The 25,257-nt window shown below is 38.4% G+C and overlaps 1 protein-coding gene and 1 long non-coding RNA gene across 17 annotated transcripts in view; one reads left to right on the plus strand and one right to left on the minus strand.

Annotated features, from left to right (window-relative positions):
• The window catches only part of LOC105321680 (serine-rich adhesin for platelets), a 65,293-nt gene that overhangs the window by 19,282 nt on the left and 20,754 nt on the right, over positions 1-25,257 (minus strand). For 11 of the 15 annotated variants that reach the window (XM_066074581.1, XM_066074571.1, XM_066074569.1 and 8 more), the window contains exons 3-9: positions 24,591-25,245; positions 17,531-22,444; positions 15,842-16,275; positions 4,976-5,049; positions 4,179-4,340; positions 1,633-3,164; positions 270-449 (exon numbers count right to left, since the gene is read on the minus strand). In XM_066074581.1, the coding sequence (XP_065930653.1) occupies positions 270-449; positions 1,633-3,164; positions 4,179-4,340; positions 4,976-5,049; positions 15,842-16,275; positions 17,531-22,444; positions 24,591-25,245 (7,951 nt within the window). The remainder of the gene's footprint in view (positions 1-269; positions 450-1,632; positions 3,165-4,178; positions 4,341-4,975; positions 5,050-15,841; positions 16,276-17,530; positions 22,445-24,590; positions 25,246-25,257) is intronic. The other 4 variants (XM_066074568.1, XM_066074573.1, XM_066074576.1 and 1 more) reach the window with 4 other exon arrangements.
• On the plus strand, positions 346-24,818 carry LOC109617825 (uncharacterized). 2 transcript variants are annotated; one of them, XR_002198857.3, is made up of 3 exons: positions 346-484; positions 23,958-24,158; positions 24,557-24,818. It is a non-coding gene; the product is annotated as an uncharacterized lncRNA (long non-coding RNA). The 2 variants fall into 2 exon arrangements; XR_010710627.1 differs by lacking the exon at positions 346-484 and adding an exon at positions 22,507-23,402.

Genomic DNA, 25,257 nt, shown 5'->3' on the forward strand with positions numbered 1-25,257 from the left:
GAAGAAGGAAATACTGGCTGATGCTGCCTGGTGATGTAATGTGTCACTCACCCCGCGGCTAATATCTTACAGATCTGTTTGTATGCCCCTGCCCCCACAAGTAACGAGGACAATAATCCCAGGCAGGTATTTATGAAGGGAAGGTTCACTTCATAGATGTGTAAACAAAGCATTGTATCTCTAACACATGAATCCCTTTAAATTTTCTCTTGATGTCATCTTTATTACTGTCAATAAATCAATCTAATTCTAATAAGATAAATGCTTACCTCCCCTTAAATGTTAACTTGGGAGTTGTGGTTCCTGACTTGGCTCGCGGAGTTATGGGACATGACTTGGCCTCCTCCAGCTTATTCTGCATCTGGTAGATCCTCTCCTGCATGGAGAGCCTGGGGGTGGAGACATCCTCCCCCTCCCCCTCGCCTCCATTGCGATGTGCCTGCTCTCGCCTGTAAAAGTTGATAAACAGAAACAGTGAGTTCAGGTAGGTGACCTGTAATGTCATTATAAATCTATCACTCTCCCTCTCACTGGCTTACTCTTTAGTGCTATGTAGCGAATCCTGGTGAGATGACTCTGTACGAGTTCTGGAGAGCAGGCAAAGTATAATATACACCACTAGTAGAATAAGACAAACAGCTATAGCAGCTGTCAAACCATCAACACTCATCGTTCTCAGCAAGGACCGAGTTCTCCCTTATCTACTTGTCCAACCCCTGATACTTGGGTACCGAGACCTATGTCTTCCCTCCCCCAGTCAATTTCTGTCGCCAATGGTCACTCAGTTCTCACATCAGAAACCTCTCAGTTTGTGGGGTATGAATCTTGTATAAGTCTAGTACTGTCACTGTCACACATTAGCCAGCCTCTATATCTCCTACATCCACACAGTATAGTCTCTCTCTCTCCTGTCATTGTCACATTGTACATGATTCAGGTTATTTTAATCTGGTGGCTTACTCAGGGAAGGAAGAGATTTCCGGACATTAACCACTCTCCACATTTTCTATACAGATGTATCTACTACTTCATGCACAAACATCCGTCCAGGCTTATATGTACATGTTTGTACATTATAAATATCATATAAAACATTTGTCAAAAGATAAAACTGTCCAAAGATTGACATATTTTTGGAAAAAATAGCCATAATATATATGCATTTTGGGTGTACATATAATGATTTTAATTTCAGAAGTATGTGCACTATATTGTTTAAAAATATCTAACATGGGAATACAGAAAGACAGACATGTTGTTTTTTTAACATCTTCCTGACTTTGTGTGGGATGGTGGAAAGGGGGGGGGGAGGCACCATGAAACATGTAGTAAAGAGGGACAACTCTTGTTGGACAATGAATGTTAGATTATACAAGTGTTGTTGCCAAGTTGTTGGACAATAAATGTTAGATTATCTAACAGGTAGTGAGTACTGTACCTGTGTACAATGGTATAATGCCAGTAGAGTCAGATCAAACCAAACTACTTTAGGCTTACTTGATTTAAATAAAAGACCACACTAAGAAGATTAGTTGACTTGAGAGTGTGTGCACTTCATACTCTTAAATCCGAGTAATAATTCACACTAAATGATGAATATAAATAAGTACTGTAACGTAAATTCTAGCTCACCTGAGAGTTTCCTGTATGTCCGAGGCGACATCAGGCACTTTCTCTCCTCCATTCTCATCACTATCATCACTGTCCTGTTCTTTTTTCCGTTGACGTAAAATACTGGCTAATTCTTCATCAACAATCACGCTGGATTTCATGGACTTGGTCCGTTTTAGAATCCCTTTGGGACGCTCTGTGTCCTTGGCCCCGTATGACTCTGCGCGGCGGACCACGGATGATTTGGATGATGTGTTGGATTCAGATGAACTATTGTCTTTACATGGCGACACAGATGACCTCAGAGAACGCTGTGGTGATTTCTCTTTATCCGACCCTTTCTCACTGATTTCAGTGGATTGAATGTTGGATACGACATGAGGCATTGGTGATGTTTGTGATATGATGGATTCCTTTGGCGTGGCTTTCTTGATGGACTCCTCTGGGGTGGCTTTATCAATGGATTCCTTTGGCGTGGCTTTATCGATGGATTCCTTTGGCGTGGCTTTCTCGATGGATTCCTTTGGCGAGACTTTCTCGGTTAGTTTCTGAGTGTCTGTAGGTTTGTTCTCTGGTGACTGTTGTCTGGTACTGGTCACTAATTGGCTGACACTACTCCCCACCTCTGACACAGTCACCCCGTCATCTCTGACCTTGGTTCTCTGTACTGGTGCCAGAGATGGGGGTTCTGATTTATTTACATTATCATCACACACAAGCCTCGCTGTAACACTCTGGGAGCTTTGATCACACACATTGTTTACTATCTTGTTATCATCAGGTAATTTGGAATCTGTTTCCTTTTTCCTGGCTTTCAATATACTGGCTACTTCAGTGTCTGTGATGATGTCTTCGGTTTTATGTGAGGTCTTAAAACGATTATCAGTATATTTATCCTCCTTTAATTTCATTGATTCTGTTTCATTAAGCCTAGATTTCAACACTGATGCCACTTGCGTATCACAAATTACTTCTTCCACTTCTGCCCGTCGGTGAATTTGATCCTCCTTTTCGATTTTCTTGCAGTAAATTTGTTCTCGTTCAAACTCCTGTCCTTTAATTTGTTGGTCAGCCACCACTTTGTGGCGTCTATTTAGTATTGCTGCAAGTTCTGGATTCGGCGTTGCCATATTTTCTGGATCTTCTTCTAATGGAGTATTTAACACAGTTTCTGGACTATAGCGCTTGCGCATAAAATCCGACTTGAAACTCTCCGATCTCTGTACACCCTTTGTCTCGTCTGGAGATGGTGTCTTTTTTAACCGCAAACTTTGAGTACGCTCCGGGGTTCTACGACTGTCCGAATCGTCACTGCTTCCAACAGCACAAGCTTCTTGTCGATGGAGATTCACTCGCCTCCTCGGTGAGGAATCTCCCGATTCTCCACTCGAACGATCAGAGCCTGAAAATTTCTGTAACAAAGAGGAAAAATCATTTTTTCTCCTAACAATAGGAATGTGCCTTGGCGCTTTTTCCTCTGGTTTTTTGACTGTTGTTAGATCTACATTCTTGTCTCCGAACTCCCCAGAAAATCGGTTGATGACAGACGAGACCTGAAATGCCAAAGCCATTGGTTGAGTCACATGCAGAACATGCAATTAAAAAATTCACTGTGCAAGCATTTCACTGTCATTTAATGAGCATTCAAAATTCAAAATAAAATTTAAATCAAAGGTGATTATTGTGTGGGAAAATTAAAAGATGCAAAATACTGGTACATGTAATTCATTCCAAAATATTAGAAACCATTCTCCTTAATTTCTACTTGCAGTGAACTGAATGCAAAACTAATGCTGTAACTATAACCTATAAAATAATCTGACGGATGTTTCGATGGTCCTGTGGAGCATGTTTGTGTCTGACTATTGTGTGTTACTGTCTAATGCTCAACATTCTTTGGTGCTGTGTTACAATGACTCAAGCCTTTCAAATATGCTAATTACAAATCAACGTATCCATGCAGATTGGATTCACTGTCCTCCAGAATCTGATGACATGCCGTAGCATTAAACAAGACAACTCATCAATATAGGAAGTAGAGCTACCAAGTGTAAACTGAGCCACAGAAATAAGACGGGGATTGCCGGGCATTGTGTGGGAATCTGGGAGGATCTCAATGAATGACTCCCCAAATGTTGTAACAAGTTTGTTTAAATAACCTAGGTGTCAACAAGGTGCCTGTCCTAATCAAACAAACTACAAACAATCGACTTCATTCATGTCCAATTCTGATAAAATCAGGTGCATTGCTTCACTACATTTAAAACTCTACAAATGTACGACTATGTGAGTCATTCCAATGCAAAAATTAATTCACAGCACTACATAACAAAAACTTACTTTATGTAAATCTGGCCCAAGACAAATGAGGAAATGCATATACCAATATGGCATATTCAAATGAATAAATAACTTAGGTTCAAGTTCTACAAAACAGAAGAAATAAAGCTTTGTTTATCTTCCTGACCCCCATCCCTTCTCCCCCGACCCTACTTTCCTAGAACATTACTGTGGGTACCTTGATACTGTTCAGAGATCCTAGGAGTTCTGTTGAGATGTTAACTTACCTTGGATGGGATTGAGAATTTGGAAGGTAAGATGGTTTCTAGCACTGAGGATCTGCCGGATTGTGTTTGATGGTGCTCACTAGATGTCCCATTGTCATGGTGACGTGATTTCACAAAATGGTTAGTAACACTGTGCTTTGGTATGTGATTAGTCGTGCAGTCCTAGGGAAAGTCAACGAAAAAAACAAAAATCAGCATTCAAAAATTCACACGACAAGGTGCATTGACCTAGTGAATGATACACACATAGACATTTATCACGCGCCATATGCTTTCATTTTATCATAATGAAGAAAATACATTCTCTAGTTTTTATCAACAAACATGATTTTTGATCTTGCGACTATGAAATATATTTGTAAGCTCCAGAAACTCTAAAATATTTCTTTTTTATCATTCTACAAATTTTTTTACCATAAATTTACCTTTGAAAGCATTCTCATGGGTACTATAATATTTTATACCGACATAATTTGCATGCAGCTAAGGATGGCAATTGTACAGAAAGAAATGAAAACCACACGCTCTACATTTCATTACGATCATTTCTCATTTGACGTCCACATTCAACATGCGTCAGAAACATGCATTTAACAAAAAACAATTTCAACTTCGTGTGGGAGTGTCGCTGATTTAAAACATGACAAGAAATGAGTCAAAAGTCTGAGGTGGGCCCCCTCACTCAGGTGAGAGAGTCCCTTGATCCAAACAAACAGACACATAAATTTCTTTTCCGTAAATAAAACTTTATGATCATAGCTAACATAGCGTTAATGTTAAAACAGAAACAAACTCACAGGTGAAGCTGATGCCTCGCGCGTCTTTACATCCAAGTCATCCTGTGGATTGTCTAGAGTCTTCCCTCTGACACCTGTAATAGAGAAAATAACGATACAGTACAGGTGAAGCAGCCAGATGATCTCGACCTTCAACTAAATCCTCCTCATACAAACCTGTTCAGTTTGGTACATAACAAAAACCATTGTGTGTGTATATACTACAGGTTCTGATTTAGGTCCTTACACAGGTAAGAATTACAACTCTGACATCTTCCAACATAAGGCCTTCAAAATAACCTAGGCAGGTGGAAGCTTTATCTTGAACACAGATGAATTAAGACATCAAAACTTTTGTAATCCTTCACCACCTCGCGTCATTCAGGTGAAAATTTGTAATCAATGAAGGTAGAAATCCTGAACACCAACGTAACAGCCTATTAATAGTTGATCAGTATTGGCGCAGTCTGCCGATTTCAGAGCTTTTTAAAAACCCCAATCAATACAACAACAGAAGGTCGAGGTGAGGCATACAATTGTCAACACAATCAACGAGACTTCAATGCTGGATCTCCTGCAGGTCTCTTTCTTTGTCAGACGTGATACAACCTTCATAGAGCCCATTACTTACAGAAGTGTGTCCCCATCAACACTCAAAACTCATACATTGAAAGGGGATTCAAAAGATTCTAATTTTTTAGTTCACGACTTTTCACAGCTTTAAGTTCAAAAGTATTCAAATTCCAATGAAATCTTTTATGGAATTAATATATCCCCTTACACAGGTGAATTTGATGCCAGCCTTAGAAAGGGATTCACAAAAGATCAGGGAAGAATCATTATGTTTTGCAAGTTCAAAAGAAAATCTGTTCAAGGGGAATAACCCTGACTGTACCGATATGGGAATTTTACTTTATACGAAGTTTAAGAACATGGAGACCTGATTTGACACCTAACTCTATATGTATGCTATATGATATATCTGACACACAGTCCATAAATATTTTTCTTAAAAAATCTTTTAAACTTTCATAAAAGAGAATAAAACTAATGACATCAGCAGCTTACTTTTTTTTAAATTTGCGACATAAAAATTGGGAAAAGATCATTAGGGATAAACAGTGCCAAAAAAAACATGAGGCATATCATGCACTGAATAAAAATTGGCTGCGGATGATCCATATGGATTTAGATATCTGTCCTTGACATCGCATCTAATCAAATCTCAGACCACAAGTGCTCCACCACAGGAGACTGCCATTACAGTACTTTTAATTAATTACTGATTAATTACCAACAAACCATGAAACCAGTGGCACACACTTCCAATTGTACATGCCACTGCCTGAATACAAACAATATACCGCAATGTTCATGTGGGGCACTCATTTCTTACTCAATCTTACTGTAACTATTGTCCAAATACTGGTACCTAATAATCAAATAACATTTAGAATAAGCAGTCTTTTTATAGGTTTTTTTAAATGCATCAGAAAAACATTTCCCTTGTACCTCTTTTATCATTATAATAATTTCCATTGAAAAGAAAAGTTTTTTTTGCAGGTAATTTTGCAAACAATAAAATGATGCACTGCCATGAATATACCAGTTGAACAACTATATATTACAATACTTAGCTTAACTCACCAAAAGATGCAACATATGCATCTAGATATTTGATGTATAAAACTATTTAATATTCTTTTACTTTGTTCTAACTCACCAAAGTAACCGAATAGAGTAAATATCCATCCTAGCCAGTCATACAAACTCCGCAAAACAGACCAGACATCCATGACAAATAGAAATGTTCTCCCTCAAAATCAAAATCAAAATTCACTCATAAAAATCTACTTTACAATATTCACATCCCATCCCAGTCCAAGGTCACTTAGATATGCATCGGGGTGTCCATTTTCACAATGACTTCCAGCCAAGTTAGAAGCAACACCCTTGACTTAAAATGTTTCTTTTTCAGCAATAAATCCCAGAAATAGATATACACAGGTACATTACCACAGAAGAGAATTGTTTTCTGGAGCCTTACACATGGTGCAAGTATAAATAAAGTGTCTTATTTTGTGGCTGTAATGACTTTGCGGATCAGTTCCGATGCCTTGCAGCAGGTCAATCAAGCAAGCACCTTGGTCATTTCATGTAGCCCTAATATCAACAAGGACGGTCTAAAGAGAAGCACCTGATTCTTAACTTAAACAATGCCAGGTCTGCTCCTTCAGGAACTATTATCAACCTGTTATGTTATCTTCTCACTTGTGTTTTCTCCATATCTACACCTTTCACGATCACATAAAGCACCAGGTCTGATTGTATGGATGGTCATGCAATAGACAAATCTAACAAAGGGATTATCCCTTGATCTCTTTATCTGATTGGATGTATAATTCACCACAAGTATAGGTCTGGTTTTTTTTTGTTCCTTTAATATCACTGTTTTTCCACTAATTAGTACACATGTCAGAAAAGTACATCACTGCAATACATCTCTGATGGTACAAATGTCCTACACGGAAAGGATGAGTATGGCATCACCCTCAGGACAACACTGACCCCACAGACCGTTTGTCACGCCGGTCGCAGGTCTGGGGGTTCCTTTTTACAACAGACAGTCCCTGTAATTCACAGGTATCACACAACTACAGGTGTTTGGCAGGAAATAGACAACCAAATAACTCGGCAATAAATTTAGATTCCCACATCACTCATGGAAAACCATTTCCTGATACTTGTGTATATCCTGCATCTGTTTCTGATGAGATCCAACACAACAGTCTTTGAGGAAGCAACAGTTCTATGGGTTTGGATCTCTTAACAATAATAAACATGCACTTGTTAAGACAGCAGCTCCCAATATTCATGCAGAAATTACAAAACCACAGAGAATGTAAGAGTCTGATGCAGAAATACGCCTTGCACACTGGAACAGTGTCCGAGATGGGTGAGCTTTGTCTGGTTCGGTCAGGAACCTCTGCCCAACACTCCCCAAAAGACACTGTAATATAGTCTGGGATCTAGATCACGGTCTAAGTCAGGATGACATTTGTGGACTTTTAATTGACATTGTAATCAGCTAATGATTAATGAGATAGCCAATACCAAGTGTACCTCCTCATGCAAAGGTCGTAAAACCTAGCAAAAATCACAAGACTTCCAAACTTCCAGGAATTTTGTGAACAGGTGAAAAAAAAAGGGTTTCAGAAACCAAGAACACCAAACATATAAGTCCTAAATCCCTTTATCCTTCCACTTGGTGGAATTACAGTGCTGTAATAAGATAATAGGAGCTGACTGTCCGTGGCTTTCCCTATAGTTCTGTTTATGTTCCCCGTCCCTTTGGAGAGCGGCACCTGGATTAACTCGGTAAAAGCCTTGATCCTATCTCCACAATGATCCAAATTTAAAAACCATTTATATGTATACTTATAAAATTTCTTCTTATTTAGTCTGCCTTGTAAGTCTGCCTTGACTTTAGCACACAACAGGGCCCTCAGTATTTGTCTACGCAGCAAAAACTGAACTTTTAATTGTTTACAAATTCCTCTGGTAATTATAGGTAATCAATGATTATTTTCATTCCTTCCAGGTGAAAAACAAAACCATCACAAGTAGTCCATTCATGTAAATACCTCCACTGACCCAATTTTTTGCTTAAATGGTCACTGACAGAATTAAAGAAAATTCCAGTTTCTCCACAGTTAAAGAAACTCTAATCTGAACAGCCCCGTGTATAAGAATTCGACTGAATTGTCACTAGGGTGGACACAAATTTTTGTGTCAAAAAAGGTTTCCCTGTCATAATGAATAACTTAGATAGTGGAATATGTGTAAATATTCATGAGTTTTCAGCTGTGTTCTTATATCATTAAAGAAAGGACATAAATTGCACACCTGTGATATTAACAGAACCTGTTACCCCGAACATGAATAAAACCTTCAAAGTTTATTAAGATATTACCAGCATTGATAAAAACTCGAAGATGTGTCTTTCATTTTTTCATTACATTGTAACAGATTTGAGATTTGGTTCCTTTTTTAGGAATGTCAATTACCAGACATGAAACTATGTCAAAACAAACATTGTATATTTATTGTGAAACTCTCAACAAATGACTAGCCAAGCAGCAAATATCCTAAAACAGGAATGAAATCCATATGAAGCAACCTGAATAGCAGCCAGCAACATTCAGCAGACGTTGCTTCAGGTGTATACACAAACACAACAAGCAGATTATGTATTGATGGTGGTCACATTTTAACACGGACAAGCTAATTGTCCAGAGATATTTCCTTCAAGTAAACGAAACAGCTTTTAACACCCCAGTAATATTGCTTTTTTAATTCTATGTATCCTGTTTAAGGTCACTAGGTGTGCGTGTGTATTGTAAACATACATGTTAAACAAAATGGTTTGTGCTTTATATGTTTAAACATTTATATGCACTACAAAACCTTATGCAATACAAAGCAACAGTCGAGTGTGGCTCGTGTCAATGCATCTAATCAGGAGAGTAAATCAGTATATAGTAGATATGTACAAGCACTAGTACCTACCTAAGTCAGAGTGGAATTTGGGACAGCTAAGTTGCAGAGTAAATGTAGATCGGAAAATCTCAGTATGCATTCTGATTTTTCAGTGTTTAAAATAAAATCCAGATTCCTTAGTGAATTTCAATCTGACCCTTCAATGAGCGAAGAGTCTTTACAATTTTCTTTGCACCACATGAAAAACAAAATCCATTTTCTCTACCCTGAATGCAAGGATGTTCACAACATTATCTGGCCTATTCCAATCACACAAAGTTACACAGACAAAAATCCACAAAGAGAGCAGACAGGTTTTCACCTGAGACAGGTGAGCTGTTCTAGGAGGAGGGGCTCCCACATTGAGAGGAGTTGGGTAATCTTGTCAGTGGGACAATGTTTTATAATCAATAAAACAATAAGTAAACACTGCTTATCTGCCAGTATCTTAATCCTAGCAGTGAACATCACCCCACAGGCATATCACCCCCAGGGCCACTATCTTTTTAGGCAATGGTTTTTTGTTTGACAATTCATTAGATTTATGAGCATGCGACTGGACCATAAGGTTATCAAAGAGACCCAGCCCAGTATATGACAGCATTATCTTGCATGGATTTCACATCAAACAATCGCTATTTCAGGCTAAAGAACAACCAAATTATTTTGATGATATTTTTCACACCTGGAAAGAGGAAGTAAAAAGATAGCCCTGATATTATTACTGAGTCTGTGTTGTGATGACAGAGGGACAGTAAGGGCATTACGCCACTGTGACTTCATCAGTGATTATTTACAGGATACGTATACAAAAACAACTCATCCACAAAGCTCACAACTCCAAAGCAACACGTACTACACTGCACAGAGCTATGGAATTATGCTTATGTATGCACACTGACAGGTGATCAGGTCAATTGACCAGTCTATTTATAGCAGATACCAGTATGGTTACACCTGTCTCTGTAAGTTTATTCCCTGATTAAAATCTCACTAATTAACACAAGAAAGAGAGCTTACCACTGACTGACCCCTATAGTTGACGGAGACAATGGGAGGCACTCAGTTCCTCACTGGAGCACTGGAAGATATGAGTGACTCATGGAATTCCCTCACATCAATATAGCACACATACAAAAAGGCCATCCAAAAATCCAATACAACTGCTGGAGCATTCACTTATAATGAATTATAAATGCTACAATAAAGATGTGATAGTCTTGTAAATAACAAATATTTGCAAAGCCTCGGCCACTGTAGTCTGTAGATCATGGGAAATATTCCGTAAAACTTTAGAAAAATCAACAGTCCCCAGATTGCGACGTGATTCTTGGAACTGAATCAATTCAACACATGCATCTAGTTAGTCATCACAAGATTTTTTTTTAAGTTTCTTGCAAAAGATAACTGAAATCAGTGAAAGCTAGAAAAACCAAACTCCACACACCAAATCTCTGATAAGGCTTCTGTGGTTTCCTACTTTAATTAAGGATAGACCCATTGTAACAACAACTAGATTTAAAAAAAAAAAACCTAAACCAAAACTACTTCCTAAAACAGAAATTGAGTCGGTGGAGAACTATCAGATTTTGTGAGAAAGGTCTAGGATCGTAATGAAGACCCTGTTGACAGGACCAGTTAGGCCTATCCATTTCACACCAATCCCCAATACATGACAAACCTTTCTCATTCATTTTCCATCTAATTTCATAACAATTCAAAAAGTTCACAAAGGTCTAATATACACCTGTATAAATTTTCATGTGGCACAAAGAAAAATGATCAAGTTCCTAAACATCCCAAGGAATATCTAGTTCATCAAAATCACAGCTGGATTATCTCCTGGCAATTTCACCTAATTCCTCCACATAAAAATATTCAATATTCTGGGTCCTAAACCACAGTTAAATTGAATCCTGTATATAATAACAAGCCTTGTTGTGTATAGATCCCTGTAAATCAATCATATCACCCCTGATAAAACAGCTGTGCTATATCTGTGTCTGTGATTTGATACCTGTACAATATGAGCGCGGTGTCTCCGTATGATCAGGTGGTGGTGATCCGTCAGTCCGACACACCTGACTCCCAGCAATAGGACCAATGATGAAGGTGACAGGACACTGTCATAAAACAACCATCAAAGACCAAATAAGGCCCCGCCAATTCAATAAACAATTCCATAAAAGACCCTCGGACTGGTGTTTATGTCGAGTCTCAAGTAGAGAGGCATGATCAAAAAGTGGACTCTGTCACAACTCATCCTCATTTATTTTCTCCTTAATTTATTTTAGTCTTACAAAAAACAAAGCCAAAAAAAATATCAAATATAAAATATATAATTGGGTCATAATTTTACCTATGAGTGGGTGGACATGTGACCTTGACCCTAAAATCAATACCTTGAGCCCCCTGTTTGACAGGCTACACATATCCTTATGTCTTAGTATTCGGCCCCCCACTCCGAACTCCTGTGTCTAACAATCCCTTGTTTACTTGCTTTATCATTATTCAAACAATACAAATTGATTTCTGATGGCAATTAAAGAATTTACCTCCTTCAAAAATTATCTATCAGGGTGATAAAACAAGCAATGAAGTTGTCAAGTTTAGCAGACCTTTGGTTCTGATCAAACAGTTTGCCGTCAAATTACTGTATCTGTGTCAATATCTCCGTTATATAGTCCCTGGTCACACCTCTCAGGAAAACTCTCCATCAAGTCCAGGTCAAAACATTTCAGGTCACATCTGCAAACCTGGCTCATTAATAGATCTTACAGCTTACAACTCTCAAACTAACCTTTTATATGACTGTTGATTACAAAAGTTCAATATTTGAAAACCGAAAAAGCTTTTGGGTACCTTAATAACTCGGTGTTAGTAAACTTCAGATAAAAGCTCATGCATGACAAATGATAAATGCAAATTTTAAATCATGGAATTCCAAATACCGGTAAATCTTTGAAAATCAAACTTCATTATTGAAACCTTTTAAAGCTTTTTCTTCAGATGCATAATGCATTATATAGACATAGACTGTACACCAACCTTTTCTGTATAAGTGAGGGATCCCCTCCATGCCAGCGATAAAGTCCAGTGTGACACCTCTGATAAATCAGGTATAAATACCCGAGTTTTCAATCACTACTTATCAAAGACAATAAGAGCACAAGCTGACGTGAGAAACGTCCTCTGAACCTGACCCCACCTAGCAATTCCACAGAATTTTACCCAGGCCGTGTTTGCTGAAGTCCTTCAAACCTTTACTTTATATGGATCATAAGTGCAAGCCCTGTAATGATGGCAGTATGTAGATCTACTTTCATTCACTTCTTAGCCCCAAAAAAAAACTTTTAACAACTTTTCAGAAATATTATGTAAATGTGTTAAATGTTGGGAGACTTTGTGAATGGGATTTGCTTGTTATTAATTTCTTGCACTTGGACGATCTGTAGCAGGTTCAGTCTCCCACTGAGAGGGTCGGTTCTTGTGATGGTACCTCTTCTAGGCTTCCTACCTAGGTAAATCAACCCACAGAAGCATGAAGCTGGCCATAATCCCACATCTCACCAGGTGTGTCGTCTTACCTGCAGGCTCCACGACCTACATCATACACACACTACAAGACACACAGACGGAACCAACACCTGTACATAGAATCACTGACCGGCTCCGCAGGATTGCTTTATTCTATTAATCATAACATGTATAGTATAAAACAGGACAAACAAACACACAATCTGATGCTACTAGCCAAAAACAATAACAGATGGACCATTCTATGATAACAAGGAACTCGTCATTCAGCTGTCAATAGATTCTACAATCCTCTCCGATTGACAGGCACTCAGGCAGATAGAATCTAGTTACCTTATCTGTCCATCACTCCGATATGCACACAATATTTTTTAGCGATGAATTTGGATAATGTATTTAAGAGACATGACCACACACCAACTGTTTTAAATGTGAACTACATCTAATCTAAATCTAACGACTACGAAAAAATATTTAACCACTCAAAGTGACCAGAAAGTGCTCAAATATTAGGCAGCACATAACATTAATATAACATCCCTTATCTAGTTAAAAATTTTCAAAAAAAATTACAAAAAATATTTCCATAACCATCCATTAGGTTTTCATTCAGGTTTCCTTTTATACCCTGGACTTTACAGCAACAATAGTCACTCAAATTGAAACTTGTGGACTTTGTTTACTTTGGGGGTTAACCTCTCAATTTTACGCTTCAGTCTTCTTTCCTTTGAATGTTCTCAGTGACATTGTTACTCAATGGAGAACTTTTTTTCATTTTCAAAAATCAAGCTTATTTTTCCAAATACAAGTCCCTTGAAATAAAAACTTTGAACAACATTTAAAAATAGGAATTTTTCAAAACTTTTAGTTTATGCTTTTTTATCTAAAATCTTTTATGTATTTTTAAAAAACTACACTTTGAATCAAGAATTCTTAAGAATCATCAAGAAGTAAAAAAAAATACTAGCAAAGAAATCATAGACTATGACTTCCCAAACACTCCTACCTAACCCCCCCCCCCCAAAAAAAAAAAATTAATTTCATGAAAATTACCAGTACAGGTAAATTAAGAAATTCAATAATCGGTTATAGATAGCTGTAAATTTTACCTGGTTTATAGATCCTATACAAAGATGTAGTCATTATTTACTCTGATTTATCTCAGGGTCCTCAGAAATCAATGATCCTCACGATCAAGTACATCCCATCCAAGTCAATCCGTAAAATGAGGCTTTAACCATAATTTCACTGCTATTTAGCAGTCACCTCTCGACCCATGACCTACGGCCCCTCTGTTATTTAAAAGGGATGAACACCTAGTCTTACAGAGCTGGCTAAAGATTTAAAGAATGAAAGATTTCCCGGTATGTGCCATTGTTAAAATAAGAGTCCAGACATCTCTTTATACCAATAATGCTCAATGTCTTCAAGGAGTACACTCAAATAATTTCAACAATAGCCAAAGCATTTTAGGAAAATTTTAAAGATTTTAAGTATGTTCTATAAATCTTGGTTCCAGGTAAACATTAAGCAAAATGTGCTGGTACTTTGGTCATATGGTATCACATCACAAAATGCTGATACAAACTAAGCAATCAAAGAGTAACCATGAAAAAAAGGACTTACTTTATTTCAACTCATGCAACAAGAAAAACTACATTCCCATTTCCTAAATGATGACATTAAACAATTTTCTTTACCTGAATTTTACACAGATTTGCACATACATTTATTTCCCCTGAGCGAATCGTGAACATTCTGTGGCAGGCTTATCGACAGACTGAAGAAAGTTGACAAAATATCTTAAATTTAACCTGCACTTAATTCGTTTCATGGTCAGGTTCAATTAAAGCAACATATCATTAACAAAGCAGTAATTAGACAGCCAGGTAAAATTCACCTGTACGCAATGCTCATTCACCATTGAATCCACTTGATTTAAGGGCCATTAGATGGATATCTAAATGTTAAGTGCTTAGTAGTTTGTTCCATTTCTCCAAACTAAATTCAACTATTTCATCCACCTTGATTTGAATATTGACCAGATCAGATATACACTGTAGCAGGGAGCAGAAAGAGAACGCTGTGACACTCTCCTCCAAATACAGAAAAGTTATGCCCAACAAGAGGGAAGTTCTATGTACAATGTATAATATATACAATGTACAATGTATAATATATACAATGTACAATGTATAATATATACAATGTACAATGTATAATATATACAATGTACAATGTATAATATATACAATGTACAATGTATAATATATACAATGTACAATGTATAATATATACAATGTACAATGTATAATATATACAATGTACAATGTATAATATATACAATGTACAATGTATAATATATACAATGTACAATGTATATAACACCAAGTCTCATGCTCTAACAAGAAGTTCTCTGTGTTGCATTAAGTCTCATCTATGTGACAACATTACATTTAAAAAAGTTTTCAACAAGTCACTTTTTCAGCATTTGAAATTTCCCGATTTCAACTTGCACAAGTTCTTTATACATGTATAACAATATCTACTTGTATTATAACAAAGTTCAAATGAGACTACCAACAGTCAAAATTCATACTCAATATTCAAAACCACTGCTTGTTCTAAAAGGTCTGAAACTGTCTTGGCCCCACCCTCATCAAAATTTTCAAGTCACTCAACTCAGTCCTCAACTCAAATCCTCAAAAGAAAAATGCTTGAATTTGAGGTCAAAACTCAGACTTAAGACTGGGTATTGGCTTGAAGAAAGTTGGTGAAGGCGGGGCCAGACCCGACAAATCAGGATCTTACCTTCTGAGTCCTCCTGTCCTGCGTTAATCTGAGATTTCCTCATGGCTGATTTATCCTTCCTCCTCTTCTTCTGCTCAATCTCTCTGCCCTGCTGTTCCATGGAAGTTTCACTGTTAGAAGCTGGTGGAGTTACTTCCCCTGCTGACTGAGCTACCTCCCTTAAAGTCTGACTGGTTTCCTCCAAAGATGTATGTAGGTGATCAGATGAGTTTCTTTGATCTAAGTCGATGGTGGATGGTTGAGATGAATAAGATGAAGGTTGAGATGAGGTTGAGCTTGTAGCCTGTGTTTTGGCTGTTGAGATGCTGGGTTGAGCTAAAGTTGAGCTGGCACTAACTGATTTACTGGTAGAGATGTCTTTCCGATGTTTCTCCGCTGCCGCCTGGTTTGGTGGGATAACCTTCTGGTGACTGGCTTTATCGGATTTTAATTTTCTAAATAATATGATACATGAATTAAAATCAATGTACTCAATTTCTCAATTCATAAATAATTGAGAATCCACTGAAATTCCAGTGCACTGAACAATAAAGAACACTATTTAGTAACACATACTGGTACCATTAGCGCAACTGAAGGGACAGCCCCCTAAAATAAGGCTGCAAACCTTGGTCAAAATAATGCTGGGAAGGAAAATATCAAAGTTTTAAGGGTATGGGTGCAAGAATAAAATAAGTACACAAAGGAAAAAAGAAAGTTTTATAGGATATAGAATAATGCATGAAAAAGAGTACTTTGCATGATGCTCTTAACCTTAGTACTTACATATATTGGAAAAAAAGCTGTGAATAAAAAGCAGATAACTCTGTAAGGTTTTCTTGTGAGCAGCTGAATCTCTTTCTACAGAATTTGGCAGATAGGCAATTTCTAATTCTGGTTTGTGTATATTTTCTCTCTCCATACATGACATTGACCAAGGATTTGCAGCATTTAACAAGTGATGGGAGCCTCATTGTGAGAGATTGCTGTATACAGTTCAGTATCGAGTCAGTAACCTTGCCATGCTAAGAGTTTCATCTGTCAGATAACTTGTGTTCTAATAGAGTTATTCCCCTTTACCAGTGAAAACCAATATTTTCAGTTGGATATCCAACTGTTTTGTCATAGTTGAGTGGTGACAAGTTAAAAAGTTATTAAAGTTAACACCAATTCATTTCAATTTTACACAATCATCTACACCAAATGCCTTCAAATAAATTTAATCCCCGGGATCTGATGCTGTTTACTGGCTGTTTGAAACAGAGCCAAGCTCTCCCTTTCATCTATCTGCTTTGCATGGAGAATACATTTTGTGATCAATGTATGCTAATCAGGAATTTAATCGGCCTAGCTTACTCTGATTTTCCTCAGGAGTCAATCATTATTAGTTCTAAGAGTAATATTCATCATTTCAATATGTGAGAGATCCCGGAACTGGCACATAGGGGAAAAAACTGTCAAAACACTTTTTTTGAAATTCCTGCATTTTGATTGATTAATAAACCTAATTATATCTGACTCAAAGTACAGAACATTTTTTTTATGTTTACAAAGAAAACTTCTGGTATCCATAGAATATTAAAAACTTCTGTTAAAAAAATCTTTTATCAAGCTGAAAAACTTTATACGGATGGAGTTTTCATTAAAAAGAAAGAGTTGAAATGAAATACCTCTTTTTATCTACTAATTTTACAATTTATTGATATTCACCTGTCTAAGCTTTCAAGGCTGCTTGACTCCTCTTTGTTGAGGCTGGACTGTGCCTGTTTAGCTCGCATGTGTAGCCCCTCCCTCAGGTGCCCGGGCTCAGACTTCTTGCCCGCCTTGTGGACACCCCATGGGTCGTTTGTTTCAATGTCCGACAGATAGTCCACATTCTCCATCAGAAGGTCATCTAAGTTAGTCTCCTGGGACCTCATAAGAATTTGACTTATATCATCTTTGGACGGTTTGACATCCCCGGTCTTTCTGGGACTGGCTACTTGGAGCTCCCTCTCACTGATTGTTTTACTTCTGTGAACGGACGACTTTCCCGGTCTATCAGACATTGATCTACTGTGTCGGATTTTGAATGACCTTTTCTTTGCTGGTTTTCCAGATTCTTCTGTCGATTTCTTGACCTGTCCCCCCTCAGTCGTCGACCCTTCACTGACCTGTCCCCCCTCAGTCGTCGACCCTTCACTGACCTGCTCCGCTTCATATGTTTCCTGTTTCTGCTTGACCTCTGTTCTAGCCAGTGACTCTCGTTTGGAGACTTTTTCTGGGTTCAGCACCATCTCAGCCCTGGGTTGATCATACTTGAGTGCAGTTTCTGGTTCTGGGGTTGAGTGGGACCGGGGCACATTTTCCACCCCTGTGTGTTCACTCTCTGATGTCTCATACTTCAATTCCTCCGTCACTGGCACTTGTTTGAATGTTTGCCTTGTCACTGCAGCTTTCGACACCAATTCAGATTTTGACACTGCTTCCCCATTCAGAACCATTTCCTCTCTGGAGATGTCAAACTTCAAGGCAGATTCAGAGTCAGGTATTGTTCCAAAGTTTGGAACATTCTCTGGCCGAGGGGAAGAATCTGCATTTGCTACCCTCTCATCACATGACTTTGTAAGGGTTTTGGTAGGGACCATAAATTGGGACTCTAGAGTTTCATGCAGTTCTGGAGCAAGGGTCACTTCTGCTTTAGGTCGAGTTTTATCTGTTTTAGTGGGTTTCACTTCCTGTATATTCTGTTCAGCCTTGGACTGTGACTTGCCTTGTCGGAGCAGTTTTCTCGGTTGATCCTGAAGTTTGTGACTGAGCTGCTGTGTTGCTGCTTTACTTGCCTCTGTTGTGCTCTGTTTTGTATCTACTGTTTTGGCTGGGACATTCTGTGTTGAATCAGGCTTCTTATAGGTGTGAAGTTTTTCCACTTTTGACTTACTTGTTTCTGAAGTTGTTGAAACTTTTGAATCATCCTGGACCTGATCAGTTTTTGCTGGTATTGATTTCTTTACAGGAGTAACAGAGGATCGGGATCTAACGGGACTACGTCTCCTTAGCTTAGTTGACCGGGAGCCTGCCTTATTTGTGGTGTCTGTATCCTGAGATTCTGTGTCTTTGGCACTCACCTGCTCTTTGATGATTCTCTCTGTTTTACTAGGGACTTGTTGAGCATGTTTCGTTCTCTCTTGTGACATAGTATCAGTGGTAGATAAAGTTACATTGTGTGAGACAGGTTTCTCATCAGGTTTATGTGTTACAGATTTTGAGACAGTTTTTGGAGTTGCTGTTTTTCTCACTAATGGACTAGAGATTACATCAGACTTTGACAAGTTTTTCTCATTAGAAACTAAATTATCTGTAGAATGAATACCTGACACAGTAGTTTTACCCTCTAATCTCTTAGATACAGGGCTTGACACATTATCTGTAGCTTTTGAAGACAACAAAGAAGTACGGGATTTTCCATCAAACACTTTGGCACAAGCTATTTGAGGTTCTGGAGCTAAGACAGTCTGAACAGTCTCATTCTTTTGCCGAGACAGGTCACTCTCACTCTCATTTTTACTCGACACACTATCGGTCGGGGATCCTGTCCCCAAGGCTGAGGGTATTGTGGGGAGCTGCCTTCTCCTCTTCTGTGATCTGGCAGCATCAGAATCCTCTTCAACAAATCCTGTTCTCTCTGCTTCTAACAATTTAGAATTCCCAGTACTGACAAGATTAGAATCTGGTTTTGTTTCTTTAGAAGAAGAAAATGCTGTTCCGAACATAAAACTCTGCACAGGTTCAGGCTTAGAAAAGGCTTGTCTGGCCTTCTTCATGTCGAACAAGATTTCCTCCGATTTACTGGGATCCTCTGATGAAATAGAGGAAGACATGGCTGTTGTTGAGGTCACCTCATCTGATGAGGTAGATGTGTCCAGCTGAGGAGGGGAAGGGGCTACCTCCTGTGTTAATGATTGTCTCTTGGTCTTAGCCTCCGAGAAATCTGTTCCAAACAAATACCTATGTTTGAGTTTCTCTATTGACGATTCATCTCCAAGGCTTCTCCTGTCTGAACTTGATGAGCTTCTTCTGCTGTTACCTTCAAGTGGTGAATCAGTTAAAGATCTGCGGTGCCATGTCTTAGTGTCTTCATCCTCACTTAGTTTCTTTTCAAATAATTTTTTATTTTGTGCTATCTTCATTGTTAGAGGAATAGCCTTTCCAGATTCATCAAATGATTCCATTTCTGTTGATGGTGGGGCCTCTTTCTCAGTTTCTGGGACACTTTCTGTTGCTTCTTTTTTCAGAGACAAATCTTCCCTCAGACTTTTGGACCTAGCCACAGGAGATGAGAACTTTTGAGGTGATCCTTCCCTCATGCTCTTTGAGCGGCCTAGTGATCCCTCACCACCCTCGCGAGATGATGTAAACAGTGACGGCACAAGTTCTTTTCCTCCGCCTTTGTCACTTGGCTCTGTAAACATGGTGGCCAGATGAGCTAGCTGCTTTTTCCTCTCCTCTTTATACCTGGCTATTCTCTCAGCTCGTGACATTTGATTAACATCCACAGAAAAAGCAGAGGGGAAAGTCAAGTCCCCGCCACATTCTGGTTGCTTTCCTTCAGAGTCTCTGGGTTTTTCTTCTATTTTGGCTAAAGGTGTCTTTGATCTCTCTTGTGTCCTTGTTCTCTCCTCTGTCATTGGTGTGCTAGATTTGGATCCCACTGAATCTGTGGTCTTACTCAAATTGTGACTTGTTTTGTTGTCTGTCTTCTGCTCAGCTGCCTTCTTCACCAAAAGACTACTGACATCAGTGGTTTTAGCTCTACCATAAACACGCTGAAACCTTGGCTTATCGACTGCGTCCGTCTCTTTAGGAGAGGTGTCTAATGCTGACTTTAGGGTTTTGTCTTCTTGACTTTTTAGTTTATCATCAATGCTTTTAACAACTGTGTCTGCACTTCGGATGGATCTGGAACTTGTTGATGAATCAGGAGTAGGTTTTTCTGTGTCTGAGAAAGCCTTTGTCGTTCTGAGAATGGATGAGGATTTCTCTGCTGGAGGCTTGTTTGAAGTTGTGTCCTTTTCCTCACTAGCGTGTTTTCTCTCTGATCGAATGCTTTTAGGATCCTCAAATAAGAGGTCACTCATGTGTTTCACAAGTGAAGGCCCCTCTTGTCCATGATGTCGCGCCCTGCCCAACCGAATGGCACGCTTGGAAGGTGCTTTTTCACCCTCTTCTTTCTTTTCACTCTCTGACTTGCTATCTTTGTACAACTGGACGTTTGTCTGTATCTTCTCTTGACTTCCACTGCTGTAATACTTCGATAATTTATCATCACTAGTGGCAGTGTCTGGATTTTTTATTTCACTTTTATTAGTTTCATCTTTTGAGTCAGATGATGATAGCTTTTTCCTGGAATAGAGACTTTCAGGTTTTATGCTTTGGGTTTCATCTGATGTTTTAGAGACAGTGGTTTTTGGCACACTTGAACTATTTTGTTCAACATCGGTCTGTTTTACAGAATCACGTACACTATCAACATTAGAGCGTGAAGACACAAGAATTCTTTTCTTGGGGTCCAAACGATTTTGTTCCATATTGTCCTGTTTTAAGCGTTCACTGCGATTTGGCTGAGATTTAGGGACTTCATCACATTGTTGCACAGAGTTTTTTAAATCTTCAATCCTTGCGAGACTTTTCCTGACATTCTCTGAAGCTGTTTCTCCCGTCTCTTTCACTTTCACATCCTCTTTATGCCTCAGAGATTCATGAAGAGCTTTGGCCGAACTCCATTCCTTGGCCTGACTAGATTCTCGACTTTTACTCTCTGAATCTTGAGAAATGTCTGAAGCACCATCCATGGAATCTTTTAAATGATCTCGCTTTCTCACGGCCTCCCTATATCTCGATCTTAATAGAGGACTCTCACTGGTTAATAAGAGATGTTTTATAGCATCAGCATCCACAGATTTGGGTCGTTCCAATTTTTCCAAAATATTTCTTCTCTTGACTTCCTGTTCATTAGTTTGATCAGTCGTCTGCTCTTTTGTTTGAGTGGGAACACGTTGGCTGGGCAACATTTTTGTTGCTTGTTCACTTTTTTTCTCACTTTCCTCCTTTGCTCTTTCAAGTTCCCTTTTCTCCTTTTGCTCTCTTTCCAATTTTCTTTGTTTCCAAGGTGCCAACTGAGAAAATTCAGTGGAATCTTTATTTTCGAAACTATCCTTCTCATAGGATCCGAAACTGGGTTTCTCCAGACTGTCTCGAGTTTGTTCGAGTCCGCGCTGTGAATCCCCAGAACTCCCTCTTTTCCACTTCTCATTAAAAGAAGCACTGTTTAATGATTCCACTGAATCATCTACAGAGGAAAAAACTGGTTTTTCCAGGTCCGAGCTTCCACCGATGTCGCTGGGTTTTCTTGACCGATACATCTGGAAGCTTCCTTTGATCTGTGTGGCATCTGGTGGCGTCTCTTTCTTGTCATCTCTGTTGCCGCGGTACCTCAGACTCCGCGACCGGATTTCTTGGACATCCACATCCTGACTTTGTGGAGGATTGTCGTCTGCTGGCAGGGGTTTGTAGCGCTCATATGGAGGTCTTACTTTTCTGGTTGTTTGGGTTTCAGGCAGATTGGAGTCCTCTTTGTCTCCATATCTACAAAAATTGCACATAAAATCCAGGTCAGTTCATTGCTTTCCAGGTATTGAAATCAAAATCACATTATTAATAAGAAAGAAATTTCTATACAAGCAAATTAATAACTTTGATATTTACCAGTGTCTTATTTACAATGTTGAAGTCATTATCTATTCACATAGAGAAAAGATTGATAGTATGTGTATCCCTCTGAATAAAAGGTTCAGATGTTCATATCTGTTTATTCTTTGTTTACAAATATTTTCTTTGCTAATCAAGCCTTCTTCATAACAGTTATCAAACAAACCAATCTTATCAAGGTTGGTGTTGAAAAGTTTATCATAAACCAATTCACCTGGCACCTTCCGAAGAGGCCAAACTTGGGGTACAATCTCATACTCCTCTCAATTATATAATGCTGCATATTTTCTACTGATCTTAGAGGGTTCAATAAAATATTTGGATCTTCACAGATAACACAAGAATGAGTCAAATGTTTGTCATTGATAGGATGATGAAATCCTTTGAAATCCTCTATACTGGGAGTCTATTTTACCCATGAAGGACGGTTCCTGCAATGTCTGCAGACTTGGATACAAGCACCCCTTCAGGCCACTTGGACTTTTAAATGGTGTAATAATTTCTCTTCAGCCTATCAGTTTCTCCGCCCTTTGACTTAAAGCCTACATTTCACCCAATAAACTTGTGTACTGAACAAAACAAACACGTCTCCTTTTTTTCCACGTAAGGAAGAAAGAGGGTTAAACTAAATTAACTTCAAACCAAGATAAATGGATGATTAAATCAATGTAGCATAAAAATAGTTCCTCAAAATGAGAAATAACTAAATAAGAATGAGAGCAAGCAATAAAAATGTCTCGTTACTGCAGGTAAAACAAACAGGTCCGTCTACAGTGTCTGTGTGCACTGAAGGCAGTTCAATTATCACACCTGAAATTCACCTGGCAACCTCAAGGTACACTTAAGTTTCCTTAAAAAACACTTTAGTATCTATATTACCGTACTATTTTAGATTTAGAACCACATCTGATAATTTTGAAAAGGTTCTATTGTTTTCTCAACGTGCTTTACTTAAATGCAAAAAAAGAATAATTCTAAGTTGTTCTGAATTGATTTTTCTTGTTGAAAATGAAGAGAAAAATAATTGGAAGCCGCATAAGTCTGAAAGACATAGTTAAACAAATCTTCAGGTCTCAATTATTACGAATACTGTCACATACAATTCTCTGACACTGTCAAAGTCCCTGGAAGCAATGCCAGCAGGAAAAAAAACAATTCTGTTATTAAACAACGTAAGGATTCAAATTCATTTTTTTCAAAAGTTATTTGTAAAGAAGGATATTATCACCTATTATCCTTTCTAAACAACCAAGATCAACTGCTTGATAAATTGTGAAAACTAATATGCTGTGTTTTGTGTGTAGCCTGCCTTTGGGGTTATTTCAGTTTACAGACCTTTATATTTATCAGACTAAGCATTTTTACAAACAAAGCTTTTGTATTTCTCCAGGATGGTAGAAGATATGTAATTCAGCTTATGAGAAAAAAAAATCCCTCCAACCAATTACCTGGCTACAGTGCGAGAGATATTTGATTGCACCCAGAAATCCTGTCTTTTGGAATATCTGGGACAATCAGCGATCAAATTCTGAGTTGGCGTGCCTTTTCTCATCAGCGAGCCAGAGTATCTACATCCATTCAAAGTTGTGCAGTTAAGTGCCATTTCCTATCTGAATGTCGAGAACTTCTTTGACACAAATGGAATCATTTTTATAGATTAAATATACACTGTATTTCTTTTTTCTATGTACTTTAACAACCAGTTCCTCTCTCTTTTGTCACCAACATATTTGAGCCACTCAAGAATCTAAACCATTTTCTTGATTGAACCCTAACTAAAGTAAATAAAGACTAAATGCATTATCAGGGCAAATAACACATTATCAACTTCTTATTCAACAAGAAACAGAACAGCCTTCTGTAATGCAATGACTTCATATTTCTTATTTCCTTTTTTAATTTTTTTTTTTTTGGGGGGGGGGGGGATAATGGCCTCTCTACCATATAGAACTCACTTAATAGTCTACAGTACCTCTGTCCTCTTTACAGTGTGAACAAAAGTAGAGGTGAGATGAGTATTTACCTGTTAGAGTATTTTGGCTTGAGTTCGCTCCCCTGATGACCCCGTGAACTGTTGTCTATACTGGTAGCACCACCATACTTCTCACTGGAGGCACCACCGTAACTTGTTCCAAATTCACCACCTCCACCGTACTTTGTTCTTGAATCACTGGAACCACCATACCTAGTTCCTAAATCACTGGATGTGTATTTGGATCCAAGGTCACTAGAGGTGTATTTTGTACCTAAGTCACTGGAGCCACTATACCGAGATCCTAAATCACTAGAGCCGACATATTTAGTTCCATAATCAGTGGAACCACCTCCATATCTGGATCTAGGATCTGAGGATCCACCATATCTAGAACCAATGTCTGAAGTACTGTATCTATTTCCAGTGTCCGAGGAACCGCTGTATTTACTTCCAATGTCTGAGGAACCACTGTATCTTGTTCCAATATCGTATGAGCTGCCGTAAGAAGCATGTCTTTGACTTGACTGGTGTCCACCTGATGTGTGTCCGTATGATGAACCTAAAGCTTGAGAGCCTGAACTTGAACCAGTGCTGTATGAACGAGTAGCTGAGGATTGTGGGTAGTCATATCCTCCCGTATATTTGGACATAATTTCATAAGTGTGAGGGTCTAAGCTACTAGAATAGCCATTGTAAGAGGGACCTGCAAAAGTAA

Source organism: Magallana gigas, chromosome 2 (assembly GCF_963853765.1).
Source record: "Magallana gigas chromosome 2, xbMagGiga1.1, whole genome shotgun sequence".
Lineage (NCBI taxonomy): Eukaryota > Metazoa > Mollusca > Bivalvia > Ostreida > Ostreidae > Magallana > Magallana gigas.